Source organism: Calliopsis andreniformis, chromosome 8 (assembly GCF_051401765.1).
Source record: "Calliopsis andreniformis isolate RMS-2024a chromosome 8, iyCalAndr_principal, whole genome shotgun sequence".
Taxonomy (NCBI): Eukaryota; Metazoa; Arthropoda; class Insecta; order Hymenoptera; family Andrenidae; genus Calliopsis; species Calliopsis andreniformis.
Window position 1 is genome coordinate 9,230,872 of NC_135069.1, and position 13,064 is coordinate 9,243,935.

General features: G+C 29.5%; 4 protein-coding genes across 4 annotated transcripts; 2 read left to right on the forward strand and 2 right to left on the reverse strand.

Annotated features, from left to right (window-relative positions):
• The first annotated feature begins 87 nt into the window (after positions 1 to 87).
• Positions 88 to 2,953, forward strand: Prp18 (pre-mRNA processing factor 18). The gene is made up of 5 exons (XM_076383351.1): positions 88 to 218; positions 303 to 433; positions 510 to 791; positions 1,923 to 2,351; positions 2,426 to 2,953. Exons 2-5 carry the CDS (start codon positions 371 to 373, stop codon positions 2,663 to 2,665), a joined length of 1,014 nt encoding a protein of 337 aa, XP_076239466.1. The 5' UTR covers positions 88 to 218; positions 303 to 370; the 3' UTR covers positions 2,666 to 2,953.
• Positions 2,954 to 3,000: 47 nt separating this feature from the next.
• On the reverse strand, positions 3,001 to 5,349 carry P5cr (Pyrroline 5-carboyxlate reductase). Its single transcript, XM_076383352.1, has 7 exons — positions 5,233 to 5,349; positions 4,557 to 4,686; positions 4,221 to 4,474; positions 3,807 to 3,888; positions 3,611 to 3,747; positions 3,318 to 3,529; positions 3,001 to 3,246 (listed from the first exon to the last, which is right to left on the reverse strand). The coding sequence occupies exons 2-7, from the start codon at positions 4,660 to 4,662 to the stop codon at positions 3,177 to 3,179; spliced, it is 861 nt and encodes a 286-aa protein (XP_076239467.1). The 5' UTR covers positions 4,663 to 4,686; positions 5,233 to 5,349; the 3' UTR covers positions 3,001 to 3,176.
• On the forward strand, positions 5,301 to 7,509 carry LOC143182388 (uncharacterized). Its single transcript, XM_076383350.1, has 8 exons — positions 5,301 to 5,490; positions 5,562 to 5,632; positions 5,816 to 5,949; positions 6,085 to 6,200; positions 6,397 to 6,573; positions 6,654 to 6,831; positions 6,901 to 6,934; positions 6,995 to 7,509. Exons 1-8 carry the CDS (start codon positions 5,432 to 5,434, stop codon positions 7,291 to 7,293), a joined length of 1,068 nt encoding a protein of 355 aa, XP_076239465.1. The 5' UTR covers positions 5,301 to 5,431; the 3' UTR covers positions 7,294 to 7,509.
• A 1,391-nt stretch (positions 7,510 to 8,900) lies between these two features.
• Positions 8,901 to 11,857, reverse strand: LOC143182035 (caspase-1). The gene is made up of 4 exons (XM_076382776.1): positions 11,637 to 11,857; positions 10,244 to 10,503; positions 9,865 to 10,170; positions 8,901 to 9,449 (listed from the first exon to the last, which is right to left on the reverse strand). The coding sequence occupies exons 1-4, from the start codon at positions 11,714 to 11,716 to the stop codon at positions 9,199 to 9,201; spliced, it is 897 nt and encodes a 298-aa protein (XP_076238891.1). The 5' UTR covers positions 11,717 to 11,857; the 3' UTR covers positions 8,901 to 9,198.
• Positions 11,858 to 13,064: the final 1,207 nt, after the last annotated feature.

The window sequence follows — 13,064 nt, forward strand, 5'->3', positions numbered from 1 at the left end:
GAAGGTTGAAGTTGAAACGATGTTCACATGGTCGCGACCCCTTTGAAATAATGAGTGAACTACGTTAAAAGTCTGTCATAATAGTACGAACATAACCACAAAACACTTTCTCAGAAGAGAATAATAAAATGCTACAGTAATCGTATAAAATTTATAATATAATAAAATGAAGGATTATAAACTTTTGAATATATAGTCTTTAAAAAGGTTCTCATACGGTAAGAAACACATCAATAAATATATTTTAATGCTCGATAAACAAACATAACCTCAATTTAACTTTCATAATATTTATACATTAGGTAAATGAAATTTTCTTTGTGAAAGATAAATTGAAATAAATAGCTAAGCAATCTCCGTCTTTTTAAAAATGGATATTTTGCGAGCAGAGATAATGAAGAAGCGCAAACAATTAGAAGAAAGCAATGTTCTGGTAATATATAAATTTCTATTATGTTAATTTTTTTTCTGTATTTTATGCAACTAAATATGTTTCATTAACGTTGTAGCAAAATAACAAGAAATACTTTAAAAGGGGCGAGCTAATGTCAAAAGATACAGCAGTAAAAGAAATACAAGAAAGTAGTGACGAAGATGTTAAAATAAAAAAGACTCAACAGCAAGAAGAATCTATAACAGAAGGTAGTTCTGAACATTTAACATTACCTAGACACGAAGTGATAAGAAGATTACGTGAAAGAGGTGAACCAATATTATTGTTTGGAGAATCAGAAATAGAAGCATTTAAACGACTTAGAAAATGTGAAATTCTTGAGCCAGAAGTAAACAAGGTACGTACTTGCATGCAAAATCTTTGCAGTTGTTTTTAACATATTTACTACCATGAAAATTAGTAACTAACATTTTGAACTTACCATTATTAGATGTTGCTTCAAATACTTAATGCAGAGTGTTCCTCTTGCTAGTGAACCCAAAAGTAGTACTGCTGTTTAAACACAGCAACAATAATAAACTGAACTACTGTCATTCTTGATAATAATTAGTAGATAGTAAGAATTCCCGAATGTTTTCTTTTTCCGGTTCGCACGTTTCGCGAGAGGAAAAAAATAGAACAAAAAATATAGAGTTCGACTGAGATATGAATACACGACACAAACTAACGACACCGCTTCTCGTCCGAACCTTCCCGTGTCTGATGGTTAAATAAATCGAACACACTCCGCGAAGCCAGTTCTCAAAATTGGTGGGGGTAGTGACCAGGTATATTGCTGAAAAAAAATACAATGAGTTTGGGTTAGCTAGCTAAAATTCTCCCAGTTCTTGGAAGTAATTTAGCCAAGTACCTCTGGCGTTAAGTCTTTAAAATAAACAAACATATCAAAGACCCTCTACTCATTATTTTAGCTACCACTGTTTGTACCTAACTATGTTTGTTTTTACAACCTACCAACTTTAGGATCTCGCTATTTAGTGTCGGATATCGATATTTCACTCGTACTCATTTTTTATTATCCTACCTGTCTATCCATTCTGAAATGAATGATCACTTGATCTTCTGAGTACAAGAAATGTTATTGTAAACTGTATTTTAAATCCTATTGATAAATTACGTATACAGACAACGGTACTGTCCTTGAGTCCACTGGCGAGAAAAGCACTATTTTAATTATCCTCTGTCTGCAATCTGGGTCGTTTGTGACCTAGACCACCTTCGTTTTTGAATTTTTTCCAAGGAGAAAACAAAAGGCGGGACTTGGGACCATAGGTAACATATAGCAATAAAAGCTATTGGATGATATTCTAGAAACTCAGGAGAGTATCGAAGAATCTTTTGAGGTTTTTAAAGCACGAAAATATTAAAAAACAGACTTAAACGACTCAGTTTGCAAACGGCGGCATCAATAAAAATAAGATTGTAAACGGAGGGTCAAATATTATAAATTGAATATTTTAAATTAAAGGGTTTCAGAAATGATTTTCAAGAAGCTATGGAACAAGTAGATCAAGCATATTTGAATGAAATATTAGCTTCTTCAAAGCCACAAGATCGTGATGGAAAGGGAGATGTAAATGTTCCTGATGAAGGAGTTACTTATGAAGATTTACAGAAAATGTCCGTCAAATTGAATAAAGGGGATAGGGATTTTGATTTGAATGTTATCACACAATTCATACAATTCTTAGTGCAAATGTGGGGCAACCAACTGAACAGTAGAAGTACTGCCGAAAAAATGAGTACAAGAGGAAAAATGGCAAGTGCTACATATGCTCAAACAAGAGAATATCTGAAGCCCCTACTTAGGAAATTAAAAAATAAATCTCTACCAGAAGATATCACTGATAGTTTAACCGATATTGTTAAACATTTACTCGAACGAAATTACATATTGGTGAGTAGCTACATAGATTAACGCATTATGTAGCTTTATTATATGTCATATTTAATCAAAATAATTTATTGTAGGCAAGTGATGCATACTTACAAATGGCTATAGGAAATTCTCCATGGCCTATTGGAGTAACTATGGTCGGAATTCATGCACGTACTGGTAGAGAAAAGATCTTCTCCAAAAATGTGGCACATGTAATGAACGATGAAACTCAAAGAAAATACATTCAAGCACTAAAAAGGTTGATGACCAAATGTCAGGAATACTATCCCACGGATCCTTCACGCTGTGTAGAATATTCAAAAACAGAATAGTTTTATATAAAATGCGTAAATAAGTATAGATTATAAAATTTGAAATAGGTTATGTCCTCCAAGAAGATCATACGTCGAGATTAGCTATGATTTTCTTCGGAGGTAGGTAGGTTATTCGGCTTGCTTTGTTCAATAGTGTCGTGTAACTACAAAAAAAATTCGACGTACTTCTTCGGAGACAGCATTGTATATATCATTGTTTCTCTCGTTATTGCCATACTTGCATTATATTTTGTAAACGTTATATTGCATTATGTACGTAAAAATAAAATTATATTTATTTATAATTATATATCTGTTTCATAAATCCATTCATTTTATAGTATTATTTCATTCTTTCTTTGTACTATCCAGCTCCTCACATAATCAGAAGTTGAAAAAGTGGATAATAAATTATAGTTTTTTTATTTAAATCTAAGCACTTAAAAAAGAAATGCGATAGTAACAAGATTCTTCAATCTCCTTTCAATCCTATTTCTTTAATTCATTTTTAAAACTTCCTTATCAAGTTTTATTTTAATTTGGAACCTAGTTCTTTCGATTTATTTACTGCAGCTTCAACTGCATTCATCATAGAAGCTCTGTAAACACAATTAATAATTAAAGTTCCGTAACGTTTTTAATGTACATACTCTTTTTATTTAAATTGTACCTGACTTGACCACGCTCCATAGCATGAACACCAGTAATAGTTGTACCACCTGGAGAACACACTTCATCTTTCAACTGACCAGGATGCCTGCCTGTTTCCAATACCATTTTACCAGCTCCAATTAATACTTGAGCAGCAAATTTTGTTGCCATAGGTCTTGGAACACCCATTTTTACTGCGCCATCTGCTAATGCTTCTATAATAAGATATGCCTACAAATTTTATTTCATATTACAGAATTTAAAATATATAATGAACTGAATAGAAAATAATTTAACATTTACTGAACTTACATAAGCAGGTCCAGAACCTGAAAGACCGCCTATGGCATTTATAAGAGATTCAGGAACTTTTTCACTTACACCAATAAATGAAAATAATGTTTGTATTATGTATTCATCTTGATCTGTTGTATCCATAGAGCAGTAAACTATAAATTATGAACATGTTATAAATATTAATTTCTCACTATTATTACATAAACATTACCTGTTATCCCTTCACCAACCATCATAGGAGTATTAGGCATACATCTAATTATCCTAGGATGTAAAATAACAGACTTCAATTTCTGAAAATATTTTGAATTGTATAAGTTCTTTTATAATTCTACAATTCTTTTTTCTATACATGATGTCCAAACTGAAGCAAGTCATCTAAATATCTCCTCTGTTTTTCTATAACACGAAATTTTAAAAAACTAAAAAAAATGATCCTGCACAAAAGATTGTTTTTCCATGGTATTTCTTCTTTGAAACCATTCAGATTATAACATGGATGATTATTCATGTCATTAAAAGCAGAGAAGATACTTGAGTGGCTTGCTTTAGCATGGACACCCTGTATAAACAAAGTATATCATAAATAGTGCAGATTACTTTTTGAAATAAAGTTAATTCTTACACTAGCTAAAGTATCTAATTCAACACCCACAAGTACAGAAACAAAGAGTACATGAACAATTTTCTTTGATATTGTTGCTTTTACACCTTCTAATGCATCGTCAAGCATGTGTGGTTTCATTGCTAAAAATACAATTTCACAATTATCTACTACTTCTCCATTTTTCAATGTAGCATGGGCACCCAGGTCATTCCAAAACCCTAAAGTTCTATCTGTACGAGCAGAAACCCAAACGTTGTCTGGATTTAAGATACCTATGATAGAAAAATATTGATTATAACTTGACATATTTGTAATTATTTTTATTAGCTTTATAGCAACGTTAAAACTAATTACCTTTGCGAATTAAACCAGCACCAATGGCACTTGCCATATTTCCACCACCAATGAAACCCACTTTAATTGATTTCAAATCACACCTTGATATGTTTGTAGATGCCATTTTTACAAATGTATTTAAATGGATCTAAATGAAAATAATGCACAGTAACTCTAATTAGCTTATAAAACAACTTTTTTTCTAAATAATTTGTACTCTACATATAACTGGACAGCTCTCTTCATGTATGTATCAACACAAATACAATTTAAGCAACAAATTTGATCATAATTCGTCACTCAAAAATATCTTCAATTCATTCAGAAGCAAATTATAGGATTGGAATGTTTTTTTTATTTATTTTCATTAGTGCTGCAGTTTCACACCACTCGTAGCTTTTTTAAACACGTGATTATAAGATAAAAATTCTGAGAAATTCGTAAGATACAAAGCAAATAATGAACTCAAAAAATAACAGAAAAACTATTTACTAACAAGTTATTTCAAGCACGTAATACTGAATGTGCGTGTTTATAATTAAGTTTAAATTCGAAAAATTTTAAAAATGATACGTAAATAGATTATGATTTTCTAGTTTAATTATGATTTATATGGATGTAAAATGTAAAATATACATGTCGAAGAAAACAATAAATAAACAGACGATTAGTACATCTTGTTTATTTTACTTACACTTTGTTTAGTTGTGGAGGGTGTATTTTATTACGCTATGTTGACGCGTGCGACGTGGGATTACCGATGACGATCAATTGGTCTTGGTTATTGTATTTAAGCGAATTTCTTAAATACAAAAATGTACGATACGACATGACATGAGTAATTGTTTTTTGATTTACTCAAATTGAAAATATTATAAGTCGGATCGATTATAATGGGTAATTGCATACGAAATTTACTGGGGAGGTTACGAAAGAAGCGATGTTCCGAAAAGTAATGTATTAGTTTAACAAAAACGAACTCGAAGAACATACATTATGCATTCAACTACTATATTCTTTTAGAACTATTATCTTGCTGATTGTGGGTCTTGATAATGCGGGAAAAACATCTGTTTTGAATCGCATAAGTGGTGGTACGTGTTCTTTTATGATAAATAAAAATGTATTTGTTAAATTATTCTTTGTTTTTATAATCCAAAATTGTATAGAGTTAACGTATAAGAATTCTATAAGAATGTATAAGAATTACTATAAGAATTCGAATGTTCAATCATTGTCATATAAAATACAATATTTGTAATTGCACCTTTTTGTAGATTCAGACAGAAATGTATTACCTACAATAGGATTTCGCACAGTATCTTTAAGATATAAGTCATACGTAGTAAAAATTTATGATATTGGCGGTAGTTCTCAAATCAGATCTTTATGGCCAAAATATTATAGCGGTGTAAGTATTAAAATGTTAATACTATCCTTGTACTTAATTTTACAATTTATACATATTAGCTACATTTCCCCTTATACATGATTTAAATCCGTAATGCCCTTTTTGAAATATGCTTCTTCCTTGTGCATCTTTTAGATACATGGTGTTATATATGTGGTGGATGCTAGTGATATTTCCCGTCTTACAGAAAATAAAGTTGTATTTGGTGAACTAATTTCACATGAGCATATTTCAGGGAAACCATTGTTATTGTAAGAAAATTGAATGTATTCTTTATGCTTGCATATTTTCATTTATCCACACAGTACCATTTTATATATACAATGCACACCAATGTAATTTGCACTGAAAATTTATTTATGTATACGTATGATCTGTACGACACATGTTAAGTAAACTGTTAGAAAAATTGTATACAGATTCTGTTATACTGTGGATTTATAATAGGCTTGCAAATAAGCAAGATGTAAATGGAGCAATTGACGAATTAGATCTTGTTGAGAACTTGGATGTGGAACATGCAGTCAATACTATGAAATGTCCCACAAGAGTGGAGATATGTTCTTGTGCTTCAAGAGAAAATCAATCACAAGACAGGACTATAGGAATTAAGAATGGATATAAGTACATAATTTGTTATCATTTCAAGATATAAAAAAATGTTATTCAAATCTTTACTAAATACGAGTAAAACTTTTATTTAGGTGGTTATTAGATATAATAATAAAGAATTATAGTGTACTAAATAACAGACTTAAAGATTCTCAAAGTATTCAAATTGAAAGAATTCCTGAAATACAAGCTACAACATCTAGTACACTATCAAGATTATCAATTCATTCCAATCCATTTAAACCAATCAAAGATGTAATTTCAAAACAGGTAGTATCTTACATAAACAATTAATATATTTATTAAAAAAACGTATTATACTATTTATTACAATTTTAGGAAGAAGCCCAGGCAGCAAGAATTTTACAAAATGGTATGTAAATACTTCTTAGGTGTAAAGTATTATTGTTAATAAATCTTACTTACTTTACAGGTGCTGTTACTGGGAAAAGACTTAAAAAGATATTCCTGCATAAAAATAAGACTGCACCACTTACTACGGAAGAATCCATTACTGAAATTGGAAATGTTAAGTCTACCACTATAACTGTACAACCACAAACGAGTCTTCAGACACTTCCATTAACGTTAAATCCAGTACAAATGAATGAATATACAAACTCAATTAAAATGGAATCAAATCGTCCACATACAGCTCCAGGACGTTCACAATATTTTATAAATAAAATAACAGTACTTAGTAGTACACCAGGACAAGTGGCACAAGAATAATGTTTTTATTTGTACTTAAATTATAATGAGGGACCACTGCAAATAATTATGATGATAATTATGAAGAAAATATTTTTATCAGTGAACTTATCATTTTTCAATTAGAAATTAAAGATAATATTATTAAGAAATTATTTAATATGTGTAATACGTGTTGTACATAATATATGATAATTATTAGTAGTATGGAATTCTTTAAAGAATTCAATTAAAACTCTGTAAAGAAATATCTGCGTTTTTATATTATGATTTTTATAGATTGCATTACTACAAACATGCATTTCATTAAATTAATCATATTTCAAATTCCTTTTTGGGTGAAATTTTTAATTTTATTATATTTTATAAACTTGTATACAAATTTGTGTACACAAATGCTTGACAAATATATGAAGTAAATATTAAAAGCTTATAAAATCTATAGTATAAAGGTCTTAAAAAACTTTCTATTAATATTACATGAAACTGCATAGAAAATGCTATAATGCTCAAAGCATATATTATTAGCATGTGCCTTATCACAATTTATCATAAATATTTTAAAGTTTTGCAACATTATCTTATATTGCTGAGCAATTTATAACATTAAATATGAAATATTATTATACTGAAGAATAATATTCAAATTGTTTTAATAAGGAACAAAGTGTTTCATGTAATATAATCATTGAACATTGAACAGAGATCAATTTCCTCAGAGCAGTGTTTCGTATAAATCGCATTTCATACAAAAATACAGCAAATGCAATGACAAACAAATTACAAGCAATATCAAACGTTTCAAAATTACATCAATAAGTATTTAAAAATTACATACTCTTATCATGAAAGACTGTTATATCACGATTTTAAGTTTCCATAAAATACAATAATGCCATTTCAATTATAAATATAGCAATTTTTGCCATATCTTATCTTCATAAATTTATATCTACTTTGTTCAGCAATGAATTTTTCAAATTATGAAGCAGCACAACACCTTATATCTTGGCTAGCAATTCCAAAAGTGTATGCAAGTTGTATTCGTTAATGGTCTAATGACATTGAAATTCATGTCATATTTCGTACTCTTAACAATAGGCAAATCTTGTATATTCGTTGTAATTGCACCTTATATAATCACAACTACTTTACTCAGGCTAGTAATGTTTATCTACCACTAAATTGAAAATATTCAATTTTTTTTGTAAGACAGGCTATTGCTTGTTGCAAAAAGACACAATTTTTGTCTTCCTAGCTTTTACGCAAGGCAGGAAGCATATCAAATTTATAAATTTCTCACACTGTTCTTATTATAATGCTTAAAAAATACTTTTCTTTAAATACAATTTTATAATTGTATAGTTAGTATACAAATTATTTATCAAATTTTTCTTAGAAGCAGCAATCACAAAGGCAATCAATTTTTACTATATGTATAACACTGTTGTCTTAACATTACTATTCATTTGTACTTATTTTGTATCTTGTCATGTATTGAATATATTATAATGAATGTTTGTATGACCACTATTAATTCCATTCAATACAGCTTTATAGCTTAAAAATATCCAAAAATTTTGCTTAAAAATTCTATTACTAGAAACTTCTAATATAAGTATAAAAACGTTTTGGATTTGTAAGACATTTTAAGTTATACGAGTATAAAAATTTATATATACTATAAAATCTATAATATTATATTGCTATATAATGCTTTGTTCTATGATGCAGTTTCATAATGGCAGTTTGCATGAGATAAATGCTATCACTGAAATGCAATACGTTACAGTCACGTCATTAAATAGGAATTGCATAGGCAAAATATCACTATTTAACTTCCACTGACAGTACAATCAGTACAATAAAAGTACATATTGTATAAAATCTACTCTATAGCGCATAAACCTCTCATATATAAAACAACTATGCATCTCCATTTTTTGGGGGTGCAAATATCACCAAACGAGTTAACATTGAAGTAATGCACGGAATTTGTTTTTGTTGGTGCATTGTAATGTTATCAGGAGTATTTGACTCATAGTCAAGAGCAACTCGCTGACAAACAAACGTGAGCAAAGTTAACAGATCATAACGAGTACCATTCTCGCGCAATTCCATGCATAGTGCTTGCATGAACCACGAGCCACGGGTAGTATTTCTCCATGAATAGAAACCTAGATAATATAATGTTTTATTTTTATAAAATGGTTTATCAAACAAAGTATTTAATTATCTTCTCTGTGATGTGAAAAACTGCTGCATGATATAAGAATGTAGAATATTAAATTTAACATTTAAAAGACAGTGTTAAAATCTATAGAATATTTAATGCCCTGAGAACATTTTGTTAAAATGTTTTAATTAAGACAAATTTGATGGTACCATTTTTACCTAGAAGATTAAGTATCTACTCATCATTGTTTTTATCAATTATAGAATAAAATTATAATATTAAAAACACATTTAATGGTTTCGTTATTTTGTAGTGACTTTAGATATCACAATTTTATATAGAAATTATTTCATATGTTTAGAGTAAAAATAATTTTACAAAAATAAGATTATTTTTTATCTTTGAAAAATATTTACCTGGTATTGTTGAATATGCAATCAAAAAGTCTGCTTGACTTGGTATACGAAATGTGGAAGCTGGCTGACCATCTGTTTCTGTTCGGTCTTTCAGTGTTACACCAGGATCTAATCTATCTCCTTGACATGCTTGTATAAAAAATAGTTTTGGTTTTCCAGCTAACGAGGGGCACTTATCAGCCGTAAAGTGAGACCAAATGGAATCAGGCTTATATGAAGTATCATGCGCATACAGTAATCCTAGTTCTCCATGACTCAATACAGCTACAAGCAGACAGTCATGGTGACTATGATCCATAGCAGCAACTGCAAAAAATGAATTTTTTATGAATCTCCATTCCTAAGCTACAATTTAATGAGTAAATTATCAACCAAGTACCTCTTTCCAAATTTTTCACTATATCTCTATGCATTGAATTATGAAAATCATTTACATCAAAACCAAGATCTTTCAATGTATTGATAAGATTATCACAATCCACATTTGTTCCACATCTACGTTTAAGATGTGGGATGGTGAAAAATTCATGATTGAAAATGATAGCTAGCCCACGTTTTCTATGATTCATGTTATAATGTGTAGCATAACGTTCAGTTGGTGCTATTTGTATAGGACCGATGAGAGGACTGACGCTGTTTCTATAAAATGAAAGATAATACCTGATATTTTAATTCATGTAATAAAACATTCTCATCGTACAAATAATGTATATGTCATTTTTACAATTCTCTCTACCTATTTATAGCCCAACCATCCTTACTAATTTCTGAAATTTGATGTATTTTATAAATATATGACCAAGAAAATTATTTTACTAAATACATTAAAGCTTTTCAAATATTCAAATGCAATTGACTAAAAAAGGGATAGTCAATTCTAAATCTGTCAACAATTAAACAGACAATACTATAATTCACTTTTATCATTTTCCTACGAAAAGTTTATTTACCCTGAATATTATCCAAATTCTTTTATACTTTAACATTATTAAACATTATTTATTATATTTAACATTATTAAAATATATAAAAAACATTTGATTTCCATAATATAATACGAAACATTAAATCAAATTCCTCACTTGGTTTCCTTTCCTTCCAGTCATTTCCTTGACCCAGTAATATAAACATTTTACATGTATTATACACATTATGTTTGTGCTTTCTTGATAACTGAGATGATAGTCAGTCATGATGATCTTTTCAGTTTTAGGCCTTTATATTACTCACCAAGAAGAATTAACAATTATTAATCAATATAGGTCTTAAAATCAATTCTTGTAATATAAAATAAAAATTCTTGATTTTGCATTTACATAACTTATTTTATTCTTCTATCTAAATGTAAGATTAATGTTTGTATATCATAAACATGCCATTGTAATATTTTTATCATTCCTCATAATTTTTTACTATCATACAATATTGAATATTGATATATTTCCAGACCAAATCTTCTATTTACGTTCAATATGTTGTGAAGAAACTCACTTATATTACCACACAATTATAAACACAAAAGCAGATTTTACACAAAAAGGATGGATTCTAGGACCTGTGTTGATTAAGCATTCCTCACTCCTTTCTGTGAGAATTATAAGACTCTAAAATCCTAGCCCCATTGTTTTGATACCTTTTGTATATGTGCAGGTAACAAATGTTTACTAAATGTTAAACTAAGTGTAAAGCAAGGTTAAACATATAAGTACAAGATACAATAGTAGAAAATAGTAAAGTAAACATTAAAAGTGTTCTAAAGCATTGCATCATACCTGGAACATCCGAAAGCGTCTCCAACATCGTTACTGTGGTTTAAACTGTTATTTATAATACCACGTTCTGTGGAGCACATGATTCCACTTTGGCTCGTGTTCTTCTCAACAAGAAAAACAATAAACAATTTCGTTATAAAAAGAAGTCGTTGATCACAGCTTTTTGGTACAGTAAAATATGAGTATGACGCACACTATAGACGCGCCTCGTGACGCATGTACCTTTGTCACGTTCTGCGCAGAGACAGACTGAGACTGAGACAGACAAATTTAAAAACATTTCCTAGATAACGCTGCGACTGCGCATTGGGAACAGCAGCGCCATCATAGGAACGCTTCGCCATAGACTACGTACAAAGCTAGACTTAATATTCTCAATTTCTCAGCCAATCAGGAATCAATGATCAATCATTAAACCAGGCTAGGATTATGGGAAGCTATAGCCCCGAGCCTCATTTTTTCATATACTAAAATAAATTTCTGCAAATATCTAAGAAATAAATTATTTTCGATTTATTAATGGTTGTTTTTCCAAAGCTACATTTAATTGAAAACATTTCGTAGAAAATTCAATTCACTTTGAACCAAAGATTAAAAATATTTATTCTTTATAAAATATTCTTAGAAAGTAAAGAATATTTTGTATAGAATACTATCAACTCCCCTTCGCTTTTCATATCATGTGTATCATTAATCGTTGCTCATTGTCAACCCCAGGCCTCATAAAACCTTAATCCGATACTGCATTAAGGTAAATGTACCAGTAGTTGACCATGTCCCGATATCTAACATTAACGTTAATTTTATTCATTTTCCATCATAAATTCTGATGTATTAGGTATATCTAATTAAGAATAAAAACTAGTGTCATAGAATAGTATTCTCAATTTCTGGGACTTCCCAATTAAAGTATGGGGAAATACAGGTTTCGGTGTTGGGACATTTACCTTAAATTTGACGATTGAATGAGGCTCAATATTATTTTCGTGCTCTGATTCTTTGACATTACAATTTTTTTTATTACTACGTTATCATGTGCGCCACAATTTAATAACATTGAGTCATCTGTGCCTTATGCAGTATCACAAACGAGTAATACTTGTCTGTGGTAATATCATTTACACTGTTATCAACTGTTGGTAAAATAGATTGAAGCACTTACCGAGGGAAAATTTAAATAAATTTAATATTTTATTTTTTGACGGAATTAAGGTTTATAAGAAATTTTATTACGTATTTACTAGATGATAGAAGGAAAATGAATGATTTCAACTGGATTATCGTAGTTAGTAATTTTAATTTTATTTTGTAATTAAACGAGGCAGGAACACTAACTGAATAATATGTATGTTGTAATATTTACGTAAACACAGTGTAAAAATAATTAAAGTAAATCAAATATTTATATTACTTATATTTTGTATTAAC

Excerpts from the sequence above, each read along its gene's own strand:
- P5cr (XM_076383352.1), bottom strand. The coding sequence starts at position 4,662 with ATGGCATCTACAAACATATCAAGGTGTGATTTGAAATCAATTAAAGTG. Across the intron at positions 4,475-4,556 it reads TGCTGGTTTAATTCGCAAAG|GTATCTTAAATCCAGACAAC; the intron begins GTAATTAGTTTT and ends TTTCTATCATAG. Across the intron at positions 3,247-3,317 it reads ATGGAGCGTGGTCAAGTCAG|AGCTTCTATGATGAATGCAG; the intron begins GTACAATTTAAA and ends TTGTGTTTACAG.
- LOC143182035 (XM_076382776.1), bottom strand. The coding sequence starts at position 11,716 with ATGTGCTCCACAGAACGTGGTATTATAAATAACAGTTTAAACCACAGT. Across the intron at positions 10,504-11,636 it reads GACGCTTTCGGATGTTCCAG|AAACAGCGTCAGTCCTCTCA; the intron begins GTATGATGCAAT and ends TTCATTTTATAG. Across the intron at positions 10,171-10,243 it reads AGTGAAAAATTTGGAAAGAG|TTGCTGCTATGGATCATAGT; the intron begins GTACTTGGTTGA and ends CATTTTTTGCAG.
- Prp18 (XM_076383351.1), top strand. The coding sequence starts at position 371 with ATGGATATTTTGCGAGCAGAGATAATGAAGAAGCGCAAACAATTAGAA. Across the intron at positions 434-509 it reads TAGAAGAAAGCAATGTTCTG|CAAAATAACAAGAAATACTT; the intron begins GTAATATATAAA and ends TTAACGTTGTAG. Across the intron at positions 792-1,922 it reads TTGAGCCAGAAGTAAACAAG|GGTTTCAGAAATGATTTTCA; the intron begins GTACGTACTTGC and ends TTTAAATTAAAG.
- LOC143182388 (XM_076383350.1), top strand. The coding sequence starts at position 5,432 with ATGGGTAATTGCATACGAAATTTACTGGGGAGGTTACGAAAGAAGCGA. Across the intron at positions 5,633-5,815 it reads TTTGAATCGCATAAGTGGTG|ATTCAGACAGAAATGTATTA; the intron begins GTACGTGTTCTT and ends ACCTTTTTGTAG. Across the intron at positions 6,935-6,994 it reads AGCAAGAATTTTACAAAATG|GTGCTGTTACTGGGAAAAGA; the intron begins GTATGTAAATAC and ends CTTACTTTACAG.